At 44.8% G+C, this 17,040-nt stretch overlaps 1 protein-coding gene across 3 annotated transcripts in view; it reads left to right on the forward strand.

Moving 5' to 3' along the window:
* NUP214 (nucleoporin 214) overlaps positions 1-16,187 on the forward strand; it is a 41,144-nt gene extending 24,957 nt beyond the window's left edge. For 2 of the 3 annotated variants that reach the window (XM_042830552.1, XM_042830553.1), the window contains 9 exons: positions 550-623; positions 2,233-3,969; positions 5,365-5,435; positions 5,933-6,089; positions 8,282-8,431; positions 9,967-10,138; positions 13,187-13,329; positions 14,175-14,199; positions 14,883-16,187. In XM_042830552.1, the coding sequence (XP_042686486.1) occupies positions 550-623; positions 2,233-3,969; positions 5,365-5,435; positions 5,933-6,089; positions 8,282-8,431; positions 9,967-10,138; positions 13,187-13,329; positions 14,175-14,199; positions 14,883-14,916 (2,563 nt within the window). In that variant the 3' untranslated portion in view covers positions 14,917-16,187. The remainder of the gene's footprint in view (positions 1-549; positions 624-2,232; positions 3,970-5,364; positions 5,436-5,932; positions 6,090-8,281; positions 8,432-9,966; positions 10,139-13,186; positions 13,330-14,174; positions 14,200-14,882) is intronic. The other variant, XM_042830554.1, reaches the window with a different exon arrangement.
* Positions 16,188-17,040: the final 853 nt, after the last annotated feature.

A 17,040-nucleotide genomic window follows, 5' to 3' on the forward strand; every position in this document is an offset into this window, starting at 1 on the left:
TGGGGCACCCCATTGCTCATTTTGAAAGATCACAGCATTCTTGCAAGACACAATTTTTTGGTGTTCAGCAATCACAGAAACTTTAATTTCTGTCTTGCTGTGAATGATCTCCTTTTCAAGGGGTGGCAGTGTCCAGTTATTCCCTTCTGTACGTGCCTCTCTTACCATTCTGATCTTTTAATTTTCAATAAGCTCTGCTACAGCCTCTGCTGGTGCTGGTCTCCCATGAGTTATAATGGTTTGGTGCATTGGGTTTGGCTGCTGAGCTGAACGGAGAAGAAACGTACAGCAGAAGTGAAAGAATATGAGAGGATGAGGGACAGTTGGAAGGGTTTTGAGTTCTGACTCTTATCAGTCCTCCTAGAAAACTTGTTGGGGAGAAACAAGTGTCTAGTTGGAAAAACTGTTCTTGTGCACATATGCCTGTGTGTCTGACCTAATACAGGCATGCACAGGAAATCTGAGTCTCAAGGTTGTCTTAATCACGGGGTTGGAAATTTCAGTGCTTTGAGCTCAAAGTCATTCTTTCCCTTTCTCTTTTCCTCCTAGGTCTGGGTTTAATTTTGGTGTTGTCACGTCAGCTGCTTCATCACCGACACTGCCCAGCCTCGCTGCCTCACAAGGTTGGCTTGGAAGAGTGTGCAAAATGCATCTGTCCCCTGCTAAGAGAATGCTTACTCTTCCTAATTCATGTGGTTCTTGTTTTATGTTGCCCTTCTATTATTAAAACTGCAGTAGCTGCAATAACATTGTATACGTATGCTGGATTATGTGCTGTAGTGCAGGAGAATCTAGGCCACCTGCATTTCAATTAAGAGGAAACAAAATATTTGCTACCATACCAAGGGGTTCTAGCTTATGAGAAGGGTAACATATCTGCAGTCATTTCCTCTGTTGTTAATCTGTAGATTTTTAAGTTGCCGAAGTAGTCTGGCATAGGAAGCTGGCACTATGTGAGCATTGAATAGTAAGGGAGGAAGGGAGTAATAGAAGCAGCTTTGTGTTGCTTATAAAGCTAACTTGACAATGTGGATGTATAGGCTGCCTTTCCATTTCATAGGTGCATCATATTCACCTGGTCTGGGAAGAGGGATCTGAAGCATGTGCTTTGTGATTGTCTTGAACTTAACTGACTCTGGTTTTGGCCTTGAAAAAGAGATTGCATGCTCAAAAGTCTCCGTCCTCCTCTCTCTCTCCCTTCCTCCATTATCAGTGGCTCTGATACAAGAAAACACCTCTTAGCTTATGTCCTTAAATTATCACAGCCACAGAAATGCTACCAATGCTCTGTTGACCTTAACCAGAAACAACTAACTTGCTTTAAAACTTGAACATGAAGTTACCGTGGAAGTTTAGGTAAATAACATGGATTAAAGGAGGAGTGGGAGGTGCTGGAAACAGAATTGTAAAGCACAGCCTTAGTGAGGGCTTCCTTGCGTTGCCCCAAGGAATGGCAGCACTTTTGCCTGTTAGGTGATAATGGAAGAAGAACAAAAGGAATTTCAGTGTTCCAGGAGGAAATAAAAGATGCATTTTTCAGTGTCAGTATTATTATTAGTATAGGGTAAAAAACAAAGATAATGCCTTAGTTGTGCAAAGAATCTTTTGCTTACTTGATCCTCGTGTAGATTCCCATACCTTGTCCAAACTGATTAACAGTCCAAACAACAACTCATTATCATATAGTCAGAGTTTCAGTGGTGTTCTGAAGTGAAATGACAGCTCCCCAAAGTTGGCTCAGCCCCCCTTAAAACTTCAGCAGTTTCACACTGTTGGGGCTGCTTTGCAATTGTGTTTAAGAGCTTTTCTCTAGTATTTCAAAGCTGACAACATCTGCATAAAAACAGCATTCAGTGTTCTATAAATGGTTGAATCTGTACAGAAAGATTTGATTCTGGAGAAGGTTTTTCAAGTGCCAGAAAATATGACTGCAGCTCTGTTCTGACCATTGGTTTACACCGAAAAAAGTGGTTAGTTGGAAGCTGAGGCATATGTATGTGACAGTATTTGCCACTGTAAACCTGTCCATAAAGGCTTCAGAAAGTGTCACTGTTGTAATAACCTGAATGTACGTGGGAGAAGCAGTTTTCTGATGGTTAGGAGGCTTTACAGATTTTAGGCAAAAGCACTCTCTTGCAATCTGTGTAGCACTAAATCATGCTATTGTTGTTTAAGAAAAATAGAGCTTAGCATATTATAACTCAATTTGTAACTTCTGTCTTCCATTTACAGCCCCTGCCAAGGAGTCCACTCAACCTGATTCATTTTCGCTTGCTGGGGGTTCCAAATTTGGAGCAGTCCCTGAGAGCTCCTTTGCTTTTGGCTCCCTCAAGCCAGCAAGTGCTTCAGGAGCCGTAGTAGCAAATAGCTCTTCAGCAGATGGCACTCAGTCAAACAAACCTGCTGCAACAACATCTTCTGCTCCCTCCGCAGCCTCTGGCAAGTTAGACATCCCTCCAACTAAGCCAGGGGACAGCTTGTTTCTGAGCAACCTATCTGGAGAAACTCTGGGGAGCTTCTCAGGACTGCGTGTTGGTCAAGCAGATGATAATGCCAAAACCACCACTAAAACACCATCCAGCAGTGCTGCAGGAGCACAGTCCACTAAAACATCTACATCACCTTCTGGGTTTGTCTTTGGTCCCCCCCTGGTACTAGGAAAAGCTGGAGAAGCCACTTCGCCATCAGTCACATCAGCTGGCACTGCACCCAACTCCAACAGCACCAGTGCCACAGGCGGTATCTTTGGCAATGTCCAGATAACCACGGGGTCTCCTGGGGTATTTAATCTTGGAGGCTCAAGTGGAAACAAACTCAACTTTTCTTTTGGCATTCAGCAAGCAAGCAGCATGAGCACATCCACTTCTGCCCCTTCTACTGTTCCCACTTCAACATCTCTCTCGTTTGGGAATTTCTTGAGTTCATCACAAAATGCTGCCCCAGCTGCAACTTCTAATAAGGGTGGAGGAGATGCCAAACTGCTGTCTGCTTCAGAAAAAACTGAAAATGAAGCACCTGAGTCTTCACCTACAACAACACAGGCTCCACAGCCACAGGTACAGCTTTCGGAGCCCATGAAAGAGCCCCCTGTGTCTCAGACAGCAGCTGGGGACACCGTGGGCTCCAGTACTGCATCAGTAGCACCTCCCCCTGATGCCATTGCTACTCCTGCTTCCATAAGTGAGCTGAAGGCACCGGTGCCTCCTGCTGCCTCAGCCTCTGTCCCGCAGGATCAGAGCATCTCAGTGACAGCCTCTGCAACAACCATTGCCTCTCCTGCAGAAGCAACAAGCACACCGGCTGCTGCTGCTGCTGATGTTCCTACTTGCGTTCAGAGTCCAGCTGTTGGTGCCTCAGTGTTTGTCCCCACCTCTGCAGGCTCCTCAGTGTTCTCTCAGCCTCCAAATTCCAGCTCTTCTGGCTCAGCATTTAGCCAGCCTGCTAGTGATACGACTGGCACTCCTTCCACACCATCTGTTTTTGGCCAACTGCCGGCAGGTACCACAGCATCAGCTCCATTTGGACAACCCACCACTGCCACCGTGACCACACCGACTGCCAGCACAGGCTTTGGTACTTCTGCCTTTGGGACCACCACAACCGGGGGCTTTGGTCAGCCAGCCTTTGGCCAAGCACCGACCTTTGGGCAGCCAGCGAGCAGTTCTTCAAGTGGTTTTACCTTCAACCAGTCTGGATTTGGGACAGTGCCTGCCTTTGGCCAGCCAGCAGCTTCCACTGCAGCCTCAAGCAGTGGCAATGTGTTTGGAGCATCTTCTAGTGCCAGCAGTGCAAGCTCCTTCTCCTTCGGACAGCCATCTGCCAGCACTGGGGGTGGGATGTTTGGACAAAGCAGCACTCTGGTGTTTGGGCAAAGCAGCAGTTTTGGGCAAGGGGGATCTGTCTTTGGTAGCACCGCTGCTGTTACCACTACTACATCATCTGCTGGGTTCAGCTTCTGCCAAGCCTCAGGTAAGAGCAAACTGCAGAGACATGCAGTATTCTAGCAGTGTCCGTCACTGGGAAAAGTCAGGCTGCTTTGAATGCTTCTCTTTCCCTCTAGCCCTTCATTTTTTTTTCAATTAGTAAGGATAGGATCTGCAGTGCATGAGGAGGGGAAGTTAATGTTGGAGACTAGAGAAGCTTTTGCTCAGCCTTGATCTCCATTGAACACCATTGAATGTAGGCTTTGCAATCATGCATTCACCTCAACTCCCAAGTCTGCTTTGGCTTTATTTTGAACTACGTGGTGTGCTGTCTGTTGCATAAGAATGGGGTGGGATTCAGCACACCTGGAAGATCTCAAACTATCACACTGTGAATTGTTACACTGAAGTACCAAGGTAGCTCTGAGGCTATAAGCACGGGACTGAATGCAGATGCAGCATTTAATTCTGCACTGTGCCCATGCTGCAGTGGTTGTACAGCTGGGTCTGCTGTTATATCATGATCTGTCATGGCAAAAAATGTGTTAAGCCCTCAAAATTATGGGTTAGTGAGGAACTAATCTGTGAAATCCACTTGTGTGTTTGGAAGCATCCCAAATTAAATAGAGCAGTAACATGACCGTCAGCTACCTGTCTATACAATTAAATTGGACACTTGCCCAGACCAGACCTTCTTTGTCAATCTCCTGTTGTTGTTCACATTGCTGCAATGTATTGGGATTTTTTTCCACAGCTTTGTCTGTCTAATCTTCAGAGAGCTTCCAGGGAAAAGAGAAACATACATAGTAATATTAGAAAGCATGTATTTCCAAGGAAGAAAACCTAATTAGGCTCATTTAATTAAAAATGATGGCACTGTAGGCAAAATTTCTTGTTCATTTTAACTACAGTAACAGAGAATAGTTAAACTGGAGGAAATGAACTTGAGAAAGGTGTTCCTAATCATAGAAGCTGCAAGTTTTATTACAAAATGCACTTTTAAGTGAACTGGGAAATGGAATGGGGAGTTCTTTTTTTAATCAAAACATTTCATAATCTATAAAAGGAATCTTTAGGTAACAAAGCACAGATCCTCTCCACACAGGGGAAATCAAAATGTACAGTGCACTTGTCCATGACTTGCAGCATTATTATAGCAACGTTAAAAAAAAATTCAGTTCTCTCATATTGGTAGCAACAATCCCATAAGTCAAAAGGCCTTTTGTTTATTGGCTTTCAAATACATTGTCAATTGGATTTATTATTTGTTGGCACGTTTCAAACTTCACTAACCTAGATACGTTTGGTAACATCATTTGTATCCCGGTGTTTTGGCATAGGAGATCTGTCCTTCCCTGTTCTGGACTAGTATTGCCTCCCTGGTTTGTCTTCTGTCCTAGAAACAGTTCTTGTGATGAATTTTCCTTTCTTTTCTTGGCAGGTTTTGGTTCTAGCAACACGGGTTCTGTGTTTGGGCAAGCAGCAAATACTGGAGGCATTGTCTTTGGGCAGGCAAGTATATTGCATTTGCAGAAATAAGGGAATGTTACATACAGTGGATTTGTTCAGGGTGCTCTACCTGCTTCTAGTAGCAAAGGGGGAATTTGATGTGGTCAGTAGAAGTTGTCCCAGGCTCTACTGAAGATATTTGCTAATGTGGGAGGCACCAAAACTGCATCTGCATGTTTTCCAAGGAGTGTGCAGAAACAAGCATCTAATCATGGGGGAGATAAGGTATGGATGGAGTATAAGCCTGCCTTTATTCCCTGCCAAGTGGAAAGTGGAGTATTCTTTTTTAGTCACTTGGGCAACGTGGAGCGTTTTTCAAAGGCATACTTTGTTCTGTAGATGTGAGACTTAAGTCAGATTTCACTGTGCTGTGTGTTTGAAGAGTCTGCTCACTGGTTCTTCAGCGCTTGGTACCTCAGAGAGCTGGGAAAGTCACCCCTGGGGGCATGAGCTGCTTTGACTTTGTTTAAATCCCCATTCTTGCCCTTCTTGTGTCCTAGCAGTCGTCCTCTTCCACTGGAGGCCTGTTTGGATCTGGAAGTGGTGGGAGAGGTGGAGGCTTCTTCACTGGTTTGGGAGGAAAGCCAAGTCAGGATGCAGCCAATAAGAATCCTTTTGGTTCCTCCAGTGGAGGATTTGGATCGGCAGCTTCCCAGAGTAAGTGAAGAAAACAAGAATACAAAATGTGCTCTGATTCCCATCTGCTTTGTGATCCCATCTGCTTTTCTGCTGTTCTTTGTCTCTGAGTAAATTCTCTGTTGACATGAAAGGCTTGTAGGGGTAACAGAGGCAGACAGGAGGTGTGCTGTGTTCTTCTGTAGTTTTCCTTCTAGGTTTATGGAAAGTAAGTAGGGCAGCAATTGCAACAAACAAGCAAAGGGGAGAAATACAAAGGATATTTATGTTCTCCATGGAATTCTGTAACCAAAGTGCTTTTTAAAATCAAATACTCTAAATTCTTGTCACTGAATGTCTGCTTCCAACTCAGTTGAAGTTAGGAAGCTTTTCCTTGCACTCTAAAAAAAACCACTGCATCTCATACGTAGGTGAAACCAAGTCAATGCATGTGATGGACAGCAGTTTCTTCGGCTTTCTGTCCTTGACATGAGTGTCTTTTTGCAGCATATATAACATATTTGCTCAAAACTTGCTGCGTGGATAAGCTCTCAGTTATTGCTTAGGATATACCTTTTTTTTTTTTTTTAGTTGTATATTTGTAGTTAAGAAAAATAAATACACTCAGTAATCGTTTTGGGAATGCAGTCCCTTTTGGTAAGGAAGCAGAGCTGTAGAGTTCCGTTTGTCAGTTCTTATCCAGATTTGGTAAACAGGGCAGGTTCCTTCCAGGTGTCTGCCCAACTTCTGTGGTGCTCATAGAGGAACTGCCTTGAAGTTCTCTTTAGGAGAAGGAACTCAGTGCTTGGCTTTCCTTTTGCTCTGGTTGCCAGCTAGCAGGCATCGCTTCACATGGGTGTTGTAGCTGAGTTGATCTGCATGTGAAGTGCCAAACCAGCCCTCCCACGTGTTGCTTCTTGCCCAGCCAAGCAACCTCACAAAAGAAGGCAGGGGAAGTATTGAGAGTTCAGCAAGGTATCCCCAGGTTCCTTTGCAAGAAGGACTTCAAGGGGTCTATTAGGAATCCTTTCTTAGAAGCTCTAAACAATTAACTGTTAATGCAAGGATCGATCACTGCCCACTAATGTAAAGATCTATTTTTATTGCCAGGCTTGGATTAAAAGCACATTAGTCTTGAGATTACCAGGCTCATGGGTCTTGGTAATACTGCTGAGGTGTATCTGTGCTGTTCTGTGCTGTAGCAATTAGTTTGAGGCTCACTCGTGCCTTCTGTTCACAGCTTTTGCAGGTCTACTTTCCTTATCTGTATCTGTATGCCACAGAAGCTGCTGATAACTATTTCTTAGCTGTGGCTTTTGTTTCATAGAGACTGCCCAGCTTTTTTATTTCATCACTTGTGAGATGGATTTGACAGAAGGGGAAAGCAGGAGGGGTGGAGCCCAGCAGCTAGGAAGCATGGAGTGGGGAAGCAGTGGCTAAGGCGTGAAAGTAGAGGAACAAAGGAAAGCTGTAGAATTAGCCATGTGGCTGAAAGTAGCATCTAAAGCATTGTGAGAGCAAATCTGTTTCTTTTATGGCCTCTTTAATGAGCCACTGAGATTAATGGTTGAGGTCAGTCCTCAATCCTTGTTAACTTAGTTCTCCTTTATTGCAGTATTGGGTTTTGTGATGAAATATAAAATGCATGGATCAGCAGGGAAAGGTTTCAGCTGTTCTCTCTTGGCCCACTAGATGCTCAAATTCTCTGTAGCCTCATGAAATACAAACAGCCTCTGTGAGGCTGGCAAAGTGTGGCTCCTGCTTTAAGGCCCTGTAATTCTAACTGTCAAATAATTGTGTTAAGAAATACTGGCCATTGCCATAAGAACAGAGGGTCTGTAGTTGTGGTGAATGGATATTTGTGTTGTCAAGAAAAGACAATTGGGTTACTCTGATTTCTCACGGGAGTGACTGACTTCTACTGACTGCAGTGTGTCAGTGTCATCTGACAAATCCTCTGTCACTGGGATGTGCTAGAAATCTCAATGTCGTGACCCTACTATTATTCATTAAGACTGCAATAATGAAGTGCCCTTAGTGGTCCATGAGAGTGACTTGGTAGGACTACAAACCCCTAAAGAGATGGAGAAAACAGCTTACCTCTGCAAGGTGCTCTTTCCTGTGCTTGAGGACTGGGGAAGTTAAAGGGGTTTCCTTTTCTCCCGACCCAGCAATGAGGTGTGGCACAGAATGTTGTGTGTTATGAGCTTCACAATTAACCTTTATCTCCCCAGATTCTTCTAGCTTATTTGGGAACAGTGGAGCCAAGGCCTTTGGATTTGGCAACTCATCTTTTGGAGACCAGAAACCTACAGGCACTTTCAGCTCTGGCGGTGGCAGCGTGGCGTCTCAAGGCTTTGGGTTCTCTAGTCCGACCAAAGCAGGTACTTTGTTAACCCACTCTCTGTGAGCACTCATGTTTGTGTCAGCTATTTGGTGGAGCATTCTGCTGGTTTTATGTCTGTACCAAGCCCAGGCTTTTGTTTATTTGTGCAGGAAATGTCTGTGGTCAATTAATCAGTATGTGTTACTACATTGCTTTTTAAGCTGTAGGTAGCAACCCCAGAGTATGTAACTGGTGGATCCAAGACAGAGATTTACAATCTTCTTTCTGTGCAGAAACTTCAAGTAAACTGCATTTTCAGTGGTTCATTCCAGAAATCCCCATTGTGGTTTAAAGGCAGGGAGCTGTGTGAATTAGTGCTGGTCTTACTTAGCGTGCAATTTAAAATACAGGCTATGGAATTGAACAGATTTTTCCTCTTGTAGATGCTTCCTTGGAAAATTATATTCCAAACTTCATTCTGGGTTTTGTAACCCTTTTCGTTCCCATTTCTTCATGTGAGTGAATGTACAGGTTTCTACTTTGAGATAGCTTCCTCCATGATGTGGATATCAGACGTGCTTCAGCTCCCTCTCTTGGGAAATGAGCTGTTGGTTCTATTGATTGAATTAACTTAAATATAGAGAATTTCAGTCTTTTTTTTAATTATTTTGTTCTGCACTCACTACTTGCATGTTTAACTTTTCTTTCTCCACTACCTGTTAACATTAATTGCAAAAGAAAGCATATCCCTAGCAAGGCTTCAGCCCCTCCAGTAAATACTCTAACTTCCTAGACTAGGGGTAATGAGATAGCTGATCTGTGTTTAAATAATTCAGGCCTAGAGTTTATTTTTTCCAGGCCTTTTGTGTTTACAGCCAAACAGTATCCATTACCTTGGCATGGACTAGAATTTCACCCAGGGTATTAAAATGTGTGGTGCTATCCCAGTCCTCAGCCCTAGTCAAACAAAAGAGCAGGTGTCCTTCACATTCCACAGTCTCAATTAGAAACAGGCCAGTAATACCAGTAGATGAACATAGAGTAGTGTAGAAGTCTGTTCAGAGCTCCAGAAGGATCTTTTTCTTTTTTTATAACAATGAAAGCATCTCTGTTCCCTGTTGTATGTATAATTACTGAAACTTAGTTACTGTGCATGCTTGCTGTCTCAATTAAGATTCTGGTCTTTATACATAAAGCAGGTAGAGATCCTGCCTCACTGTGCAAGCATGAATGATGTGTTACTACCCTGGATTTATTACCAGCCCTGGAGGATGAGTTGGTTTCACGTTTGCATGTTCAGGAGGCCCTGAGTGTGGTCTCCTGTGGGTAGTCTCCTAATTTGTCTAGTGTTTTTCACACGTATTCAGGCACTTTTCCTCTTCACCTCTTTTGTACCAAATTATCCTGCAGTCTGGAAGCTTTGTAGCAGTGGGTTTTGTTTGTTTAGATGATGGGCAAGATGAAGGCTCCCTCGTAGAGACTGTCTACTTGGAAATGCAGTTTTCTTCTTTCTTTCTTTCTTTCTTCACTGTTGTTTACTTTACATCCTTGTCCTTTTTTTTTTCTTTATTTTTTTGCCTCTGTTTTGCTCAGGTGGCTTCGGTGCTGCTCCAGTGTTCGGCAGCCCTCCCACTTTTGGGGGATCCCCTGGGTTTGGAGGGGTGCCAGCATTCGGTTCAGCCCCAACCTTTTCAAGCCCTCTGGGCTCGACGGGAGGCAAAGTGTTCGGCGAGGGCACGGCAGCAGCCAGCGCCGGAGGATTTGGGTAAGCCAACGTGGGGCCAGGGTTTGGGAAAGTAATCTCCTTGCATTACAGCTCCTCCTGTGCTTAGTTAGCTCTCCAGCAGGGGAAAGGCTTTAATTGGCATAAAGCAAAAGCCTTTGCCCCAGAGGATGTAATGTGTGATGGGGAATGGGAGTGATCTTGCATAGGCGTGTTTTCTGTGTGCACACTTGATGTGTTCAGTTGGAGACCTACAATTTATGCCAAGCAAGGAAAGTAACAAATACCGTCTGTGACGCTGAAGAGCCACCTTATCCACCTGTGAGATTTGGGCTAGGGATGCTCATGGGAATTCGGTCTGTTCTCTCACCTTTGGAGGGTGGGAGGAGGTACCTGGAGCAGCCTGTGGTCCCAGTGTGAGTTGTGTTTATCTCACACTGATCATTTTTTTCTTTATCTCTTAAGTTTGTGCTTGGCACCAGAGCAGGTGAGCACTTGATTCCTTCTTGAGCTCAGCAAATAAAGAAGTTCAAACCTTAGAAAGCAACTTCTGCAGTAGGCAGCAAATCCACCTCTTCAGCATTGTGCCACCTGCAAGCAACTCACCTGCATGTCCTATAGTTATATCAGGATTTGTTTGACCCAATTAGAAAAAAGGAGACTGGTCATCTTCCCAGTCTCAGTGCTTACACATTTCACAAGTGTTTTGTCTCATCCTGGTTTCAGGATGAACTGCCTTTATGTAGAACATCCTGCAGTGTACTTGTGAATCCCCCCATGAGGTTGGTTAGATACCCATCTGCCAGGGCACCCTCGAGCTGTGGGAGGCCTCAGCTAGGTTCTTCAGCAGCACCCTGAACTCTGGTGCAGCAGATTGGAGATTCCCTTTGGAAAGGGTAAAAACAGCCTAATTAGATCCCCACAAAGAAGGATGTGCTCGTAGAGATGTCAGCACTTAAATCAAGTGATACCTTCTTCGCTTCCATCTCTCAGTGCCATGCTGCATGATTTTTGCACTGAAACTGAATGCACTCAAAATCCCCAGGCAACTTTATAAGTCCTGCCATAAAGTGCCATAGTTCAGAGTGTGATTCAGTCCTGTGCAGGACTTCCTTTCCGCCTTCCTCTGTAGGAGAGAGTTCCAAAATCACAATTCCAGTGCAGTTACTTGCCAGTTCCTTCTAACTTAAATACGTGATTCACTGTTCCTTCGGTTCTGAAGAATCTGCATCACTTGCTCAGTGACTTAGGTATCAAAAATAGAAACCACTACACTTCTTTAAACAGTCTGAAATTCCGGCTGTTTGTGAGCAAATAAGGTTTTGCTTTCATAAACTAACCTCAAGTGCCTCTCAATCCTGCTTATGTCGGAGCTGCACAAAAGACCTGAACATCTGGGTGAGATGGGTTTGCTTCAGTTGTTCCCAGGCAATGACTGGATCTCATGCCTTCTGTATGTGAAATAAATAAACAGAATCTCTCCACAGCTTAAGCTGTTTTCCTGCTTGCACGACCCTCAGCCTTTTTCAGCAGGCTTGCTCTTGTGGTTGCAGCTGGAAGAAGCACTTTGAACCACGCTTCCTTGTCGCTGTTTTCACCACCGCTTCCTGTCAGACACGATTTGTGTGTCTAATGGCATAGTCCTGAGCAGACAGAGCACTGCAAAACCCTCTTGTTCTTCACTGCACATCCTCACCTCGCTCCTTTTCTAAAAGAACAACAAAACCTGCTCTCCCCTTGCTGGGAAATCCACATCCATGGTTCTGAACTGATGCTGCCTGCAGGTTAGGTGGGCCAGGAGCCAGCCCAGGATTGGTAAATGAGGCCAAAGCTGCAAAGTCACTCAGCTGCCCTGTTGTAATGCAGTGTGTGGGGCAGTGTGCACAGTCTGTGTAGACTAGGAGAGGTGATGTCCTTTAGCAAGCGAACTGCTTGTCACACTGCTGCAAGGACTGTCCTTTATCTGGAGAGAGAGGTTTTGATATTTTTGCTGCTTTTCTTTTTCCTTTTTTTAATTTTTTTTAATTCTCTACGAGATCTGGATGGATGGAGAGGTGGGTTAATGCGCTGTCGCTTCCTATTTTAAGTCAGAAATGACAAGAGTGCATTTGAAGCACAGCCTTGCAAAGCTGGAACGCTGTTCAGCGTGGCTGGCAGCCTGCTCAGGGGAGGGCTGGTACTGGGTTGGTGTCAGCAGCACTGTGTGCTTGCAGATTCTTAGCAGTGCTTGTCATCTGAATATTTTGTGTCTGTATTTTGCCTGGTTTAAGAGAGAAACGCCTGAAGCTTCTGAGTGCTCCTCTAGCATTCAGGTTTGGAAGAAGTGCACGTGGGGGTAGGGAACCATAATGCATATCATGGTCTCGTTAGCGTGTCCTGCTGATAGCTCTACAGTGCTTGGTTGGATGGAGTGGGTGGAGAAAGGAGATATCAATTCCATATATAAAAATGTGTTTCTCATTTCAGTTTCCAAAAGCAGTTAGGGAAATAATCCAAAGGTATGGTGGGGAAGTGGCCAAGTAGGTGCAGATCCTCAGGGAAGCAGTGGAGCTTCCAAATGGGCTGGGGAGAAGGAGGATCTGGGAAGCCTGCAGGCCGTTTGTGTGGCAGTGGGTAAGGTGCTGTCTGAAAGCTGGGAGCCTGAGTTGTGCACCTGGGCTCTGCTTTGTGTCCTGGCCATAAGCAACCTGAAGTAAATTGCTGTTTGCTGCCCTGGTTGTGAAATACAGCAGCGCTGTACTTGTTGAGCTTTAAGGGTGAATGTTACTCAGAGGGTGGGTTAAGGTCTTCTACTTGATGGCTGGTGTTGGCATTGCCAAGCACTTGAAAATGTTCTTTGTGTAAGTATGAACACATTTGCCCACCTGCCAGGTGGACATTAGGGATGGGGGCTGTGCAGACATTCCCACTTGCAGCAGTCCTTCCTACATCAAGGAAATCCATTTCCAGAATGTACAATCATTTGTGTCTTGCGATACCACTCTACTGACGTATCCTTGTGTAAGGAGCATGCTGTTTTCATTGTGGGGAAAGCTTCCACTATGAGTGGGAATGAACTTGCAAACACAAATTTTCTCTTTTAAACTGCAGGTTTGGTGGTACCAGTAACAACACAGCATCATTTGGCACGTTAGCAAATCAGAATACCCCAACGTTTGGATCGCTGTCACAGCAGGGTACTGGTTTTGGCACACAGAGCAGTGGATTCTCTGCTTTTGGGACAGGTGGAGGAGGTAGGAGAAACTCAACTATAGTAAGTCTAACAGGTCCCACGTCTCCAGGTTTCCCTGGAACTCAACTGTGACTGCTCAGCTCCCCACTAAAAACAGCGTGGTCCTCCTATATAGGCACTGTGGCCTGGAGAAGTCATTGCAGAGATTAATCTGACTTAATCTCATGATTCCATCACTTGCTGCTTTGCATGTGAATAAATTGCTCCTCTTTATACTACACCTGATTATTGCTTTTCACTCAAATTACTCTTCTTTATACTATACCTGATTACTGCTGTTCACCTCTTTTTGTGGAGTTGCTCTTCTCAAACAAAAATATTGAGAAGCAGCAAATATCTCTTCGGTGCTGTGTGCATGGGTAGCTGTATGCAAGCAAAGAATGCGTGCTGCCAAATTGAGCTAGAGCACCAACAGCCAGGTTTTTTACCTGATGAAGCTTGGTGAAGCTGCAGGGATTTACACAGGGCAGAGAACAGAGCCTCTGAGAATGAACACATACATTCATTGGTGGCCTGCCACCGCTGGCTTGCATTAAGCACAGACTCCATCCTCAGAAAGCAGCCCTCTTATTCTTGTGGGGAGGTGAATGAAGCAGGCTCATTGTATGCAGTTGGTGCTAATGAATGAAGCTAGCAGATTAGCAGTGAAAGCACAGCCCTCCCAGGAGCTGAGCCAAGTCACTTTTCTTCTAGATGGGGATTTGACTTCCATTGTTTGGGCATCGCTTTCCCTGGCCTAAGGCAGGAAAGAAATGTTTCTCTATTGGTGTGCAGGAGGGAACACGTACTGTGTGTCTTAAGCATTCACTTCTAACCATGATTTTTCTATTTTTACCTTTCTTCCAGGGTTTGGTTTTGGATCAACTAACACGTAAGTACCCTCTCATGTCTAATTCTTCGTTAAGCGTACGAACAGAACCAGAATAAAGCAGTTGAGCAGTGCATGAGAACAGGTGTTGAAAGCAGCAGCAACATACAAGTTCTGATCTCCTTTTGAATATCAGTGCACAGGGCTTGTAGTCCATGCTCTGTGTGCTTTCCAGTGGGATAAGTTGTTCATAGAAGAGAGGGGTTTCACTGAGGTCACCCTCATCCCCAGCCTCCTCCCTCTGCCTCTCGAGCACACGATGCCTGCGAATCTGGCTTCTACTCCATTTGTCAGCTTGAAAGAGGGTGTGAAATAAATCAGTTCCTTTCTGGCTGAATTGAGATGGTGATTTACAGCTGAAGAACTGAACTGAGAACTGAGGTTAACGCCGTGATCCACTCTGCCACTGAATGGATGGATTACTTTTAGCAAGACTCTTAAACTTTGCTTCCCTACCAAGTAGAACATTTCTCTGGATGATAAGCTTTAGGATGAGCACAATTATATCTAGCAGTATGTATTGATGCAGCGTCAAGTAAAAGATGCTGGAAATATCAGTACATCCCCATAATAAGCTTCTGATGCTCTGGAAGTCTCTTTGAGATCTGATCTGCTAAATTAATTCTGCCTGAGGGAAATTCCAGCACTCACTGCTGTGTTTTTTTTTTTTTCTTTCTGCTCCACAGATCTTCCTCTGGATTTAGCGGATGGAGAAGCTAAGAACATCCTGAACTCTCCTGGAGAACTGTGCTGTAGCTCCTACGTTCATGAGTCACCTGTGTGATCGATATCCATACAGCTTTCTGTTTAAATACAAAATGTCAGACTTTTTTTTTTTCCCCTTAAATATCCTTATTTTTATGCAGCAACTATCCTCGTTCTGTGTTGAACAGTTTTATCTGTCTTTATGCTACTTGTGTTGGAAGGGCTTATCTCCCTGGATCATGAAGAAACAAACACGTGTAAGGTGTGATTGCCAGCCCTGTGCTCATAGCCTACTGTTAGCTTTGCTTTTTGTTGCCCTTCCCTATGCCCAGATAAAGGAGTAAGTAGCTCAAGTTGGTTTCGGATACAAACCAGCACATTTTTCATTGAAGTAAATGATTGATTATCCTTGGCTCTTAAGAAGGAGCTGAAGCTTGCCCTGCTAATTTTAAGTATAGGATGGGGTGCATGCTTATCTCACTGAAGTGCTAAATCTGAGTCATGTGTGAGCCAGAGGCTTAGCAGAGAAATAGGAAATTATCTGGGAAGAAGCTGGCAGTGTGCAGAGCACGTTCCCATGGCAGTAACATTCAGCAGAGAGGTGGGAAGTAAAAGCTTTCTTATTTTTACCTTCCTCTGAATTTGACAGAACTCTGAGTTCTGATTTCTGGCTATAGGGAAAACTTACATAGTGAACCTTGAAGGAGAAGTGTGACCTCCATCCAGAGGCATCAGTGATTCTGCATCTCGTGGCTTTGGCTGCTGGTTTCCACTGTCAGCTCTGTTGTTGTTTCCTAACATGTATGAGATTGTACTGCTTCCCTGTAGCTCTTGGATTCAGTCAGTAACATTTGTAAAATCCTCATATGTTTGTACTCAAACATACCAAGCAAATGCTATAAAGAATGCCCCCAAGGCATTTTGGACAAATGCTTTTTCTATTTGATGCATCTGACCTCCACGAAACCTCCAAATGATGTGATGGGTTTTTGTTGCACTGTGAAAAACGCGTTTGAGAGAATGGCTCATGTATTACTGGAATACATGCAGATGGGGTGGGTTCACCTTGGTCCTAATAGGACGTTTTGGGTTACTTCTGCTTTTTCTATTTTCAGCAGAAACATTCTGAAGTTTCATTTTCTGAATAGCACACAATATGATAGCGAGTGTCATTTTGGGGTCTGGTTGGCAAGTGGGCACGCGAGCCTTTTTTGGACTTGTAAATAGTTGATAACTGCTTGTTTTCACATCTGATGTTATAAACCAAATTCTGACACCTGTCAGCAGCTCCTGGAGCAGTCATTCTTTCTCGAGTCGACCCAAAGCCTTAGCGTTCAGCATGGCTCCTGTCCTGCCCATGGCTGTGGGAAGTGTCCTTAGTCTGCACCCAGGGATGGCGTGAGTTGGGTTCCCTTTAAAAGGAAGACCACTGACATGCAGTGAATATCTTGCACGGGGAGGGCTTATATTTAGATGAGGAGGGGCTTTGTGAGCCTGTGGGCTGTAAGGCCTTCATGTGTAGCCTGGATTTCTGAACACTGGCGTGCTGTGTTGTATTAGAGGCAGTGCTGCTGGGATGGTTTCGTTTTTAACCTTTCCTGCTAATGGAAGAGTTGTGGGTGCTGGCAGCCCTGGGGTCACAGTGCCAGAACTGAGAACGTCTTCTGAAAGGTGCTGGTTTGGAGAATGGAAGGAAAAGCAGGAGAGCTCAAAGTGTGCCCTCGCCATGCGCCCTCCTTGACCACACGTTTCCTAAGGCCTGGAGGTGATACTGCTCTTCTGTTTTCCTTCCTCTTTATAAATAGCAGCTGGCCTGAACGACTGACCTTAAATTCTTGGCGTTAATCTCACATGGCTGTGGCATGCAGCACCTCCTCACAGGGCCGTATCAGCTGTGCTCCCCCAGATAGCCAGCATGGAGAAGACCGGCTGGGTAAGAATGCAGTGTTGGCACAGGGAGCCATTTCAAGTTTCTTTTTTGGAACGATGGGAGCAGTTGGGGGTTGTCCCTGCTGTGCTGCTTGCTGACTGTTTTAACTCCTCTTCCCTTTGTGATAGAGAGGCTCTGCTAATGACTGCAGATGCTGGTCGAGCACATGAGTTGCTCTCTTGCAACGCTTCCAAAATCGTGGCTGAAAC

Source organism: Centrocercus urophasianus, unplaced genomic scaffold, assembly GCF_019232065.1.
Source record: "Centrocercus urophasianus isolate 14NV4802_14NV808 unplaced genomic scaffold, USGS_Curo_1.0 seq_34, whole genome shotgun sequence".
In the NCBI taxonomy this organism is placed as follows: Eukaryota; Metazoa; Chordata; class Aves; order Galliformes; family Phasianidae; genus Centrocercus; species Centrocercus urophasianus.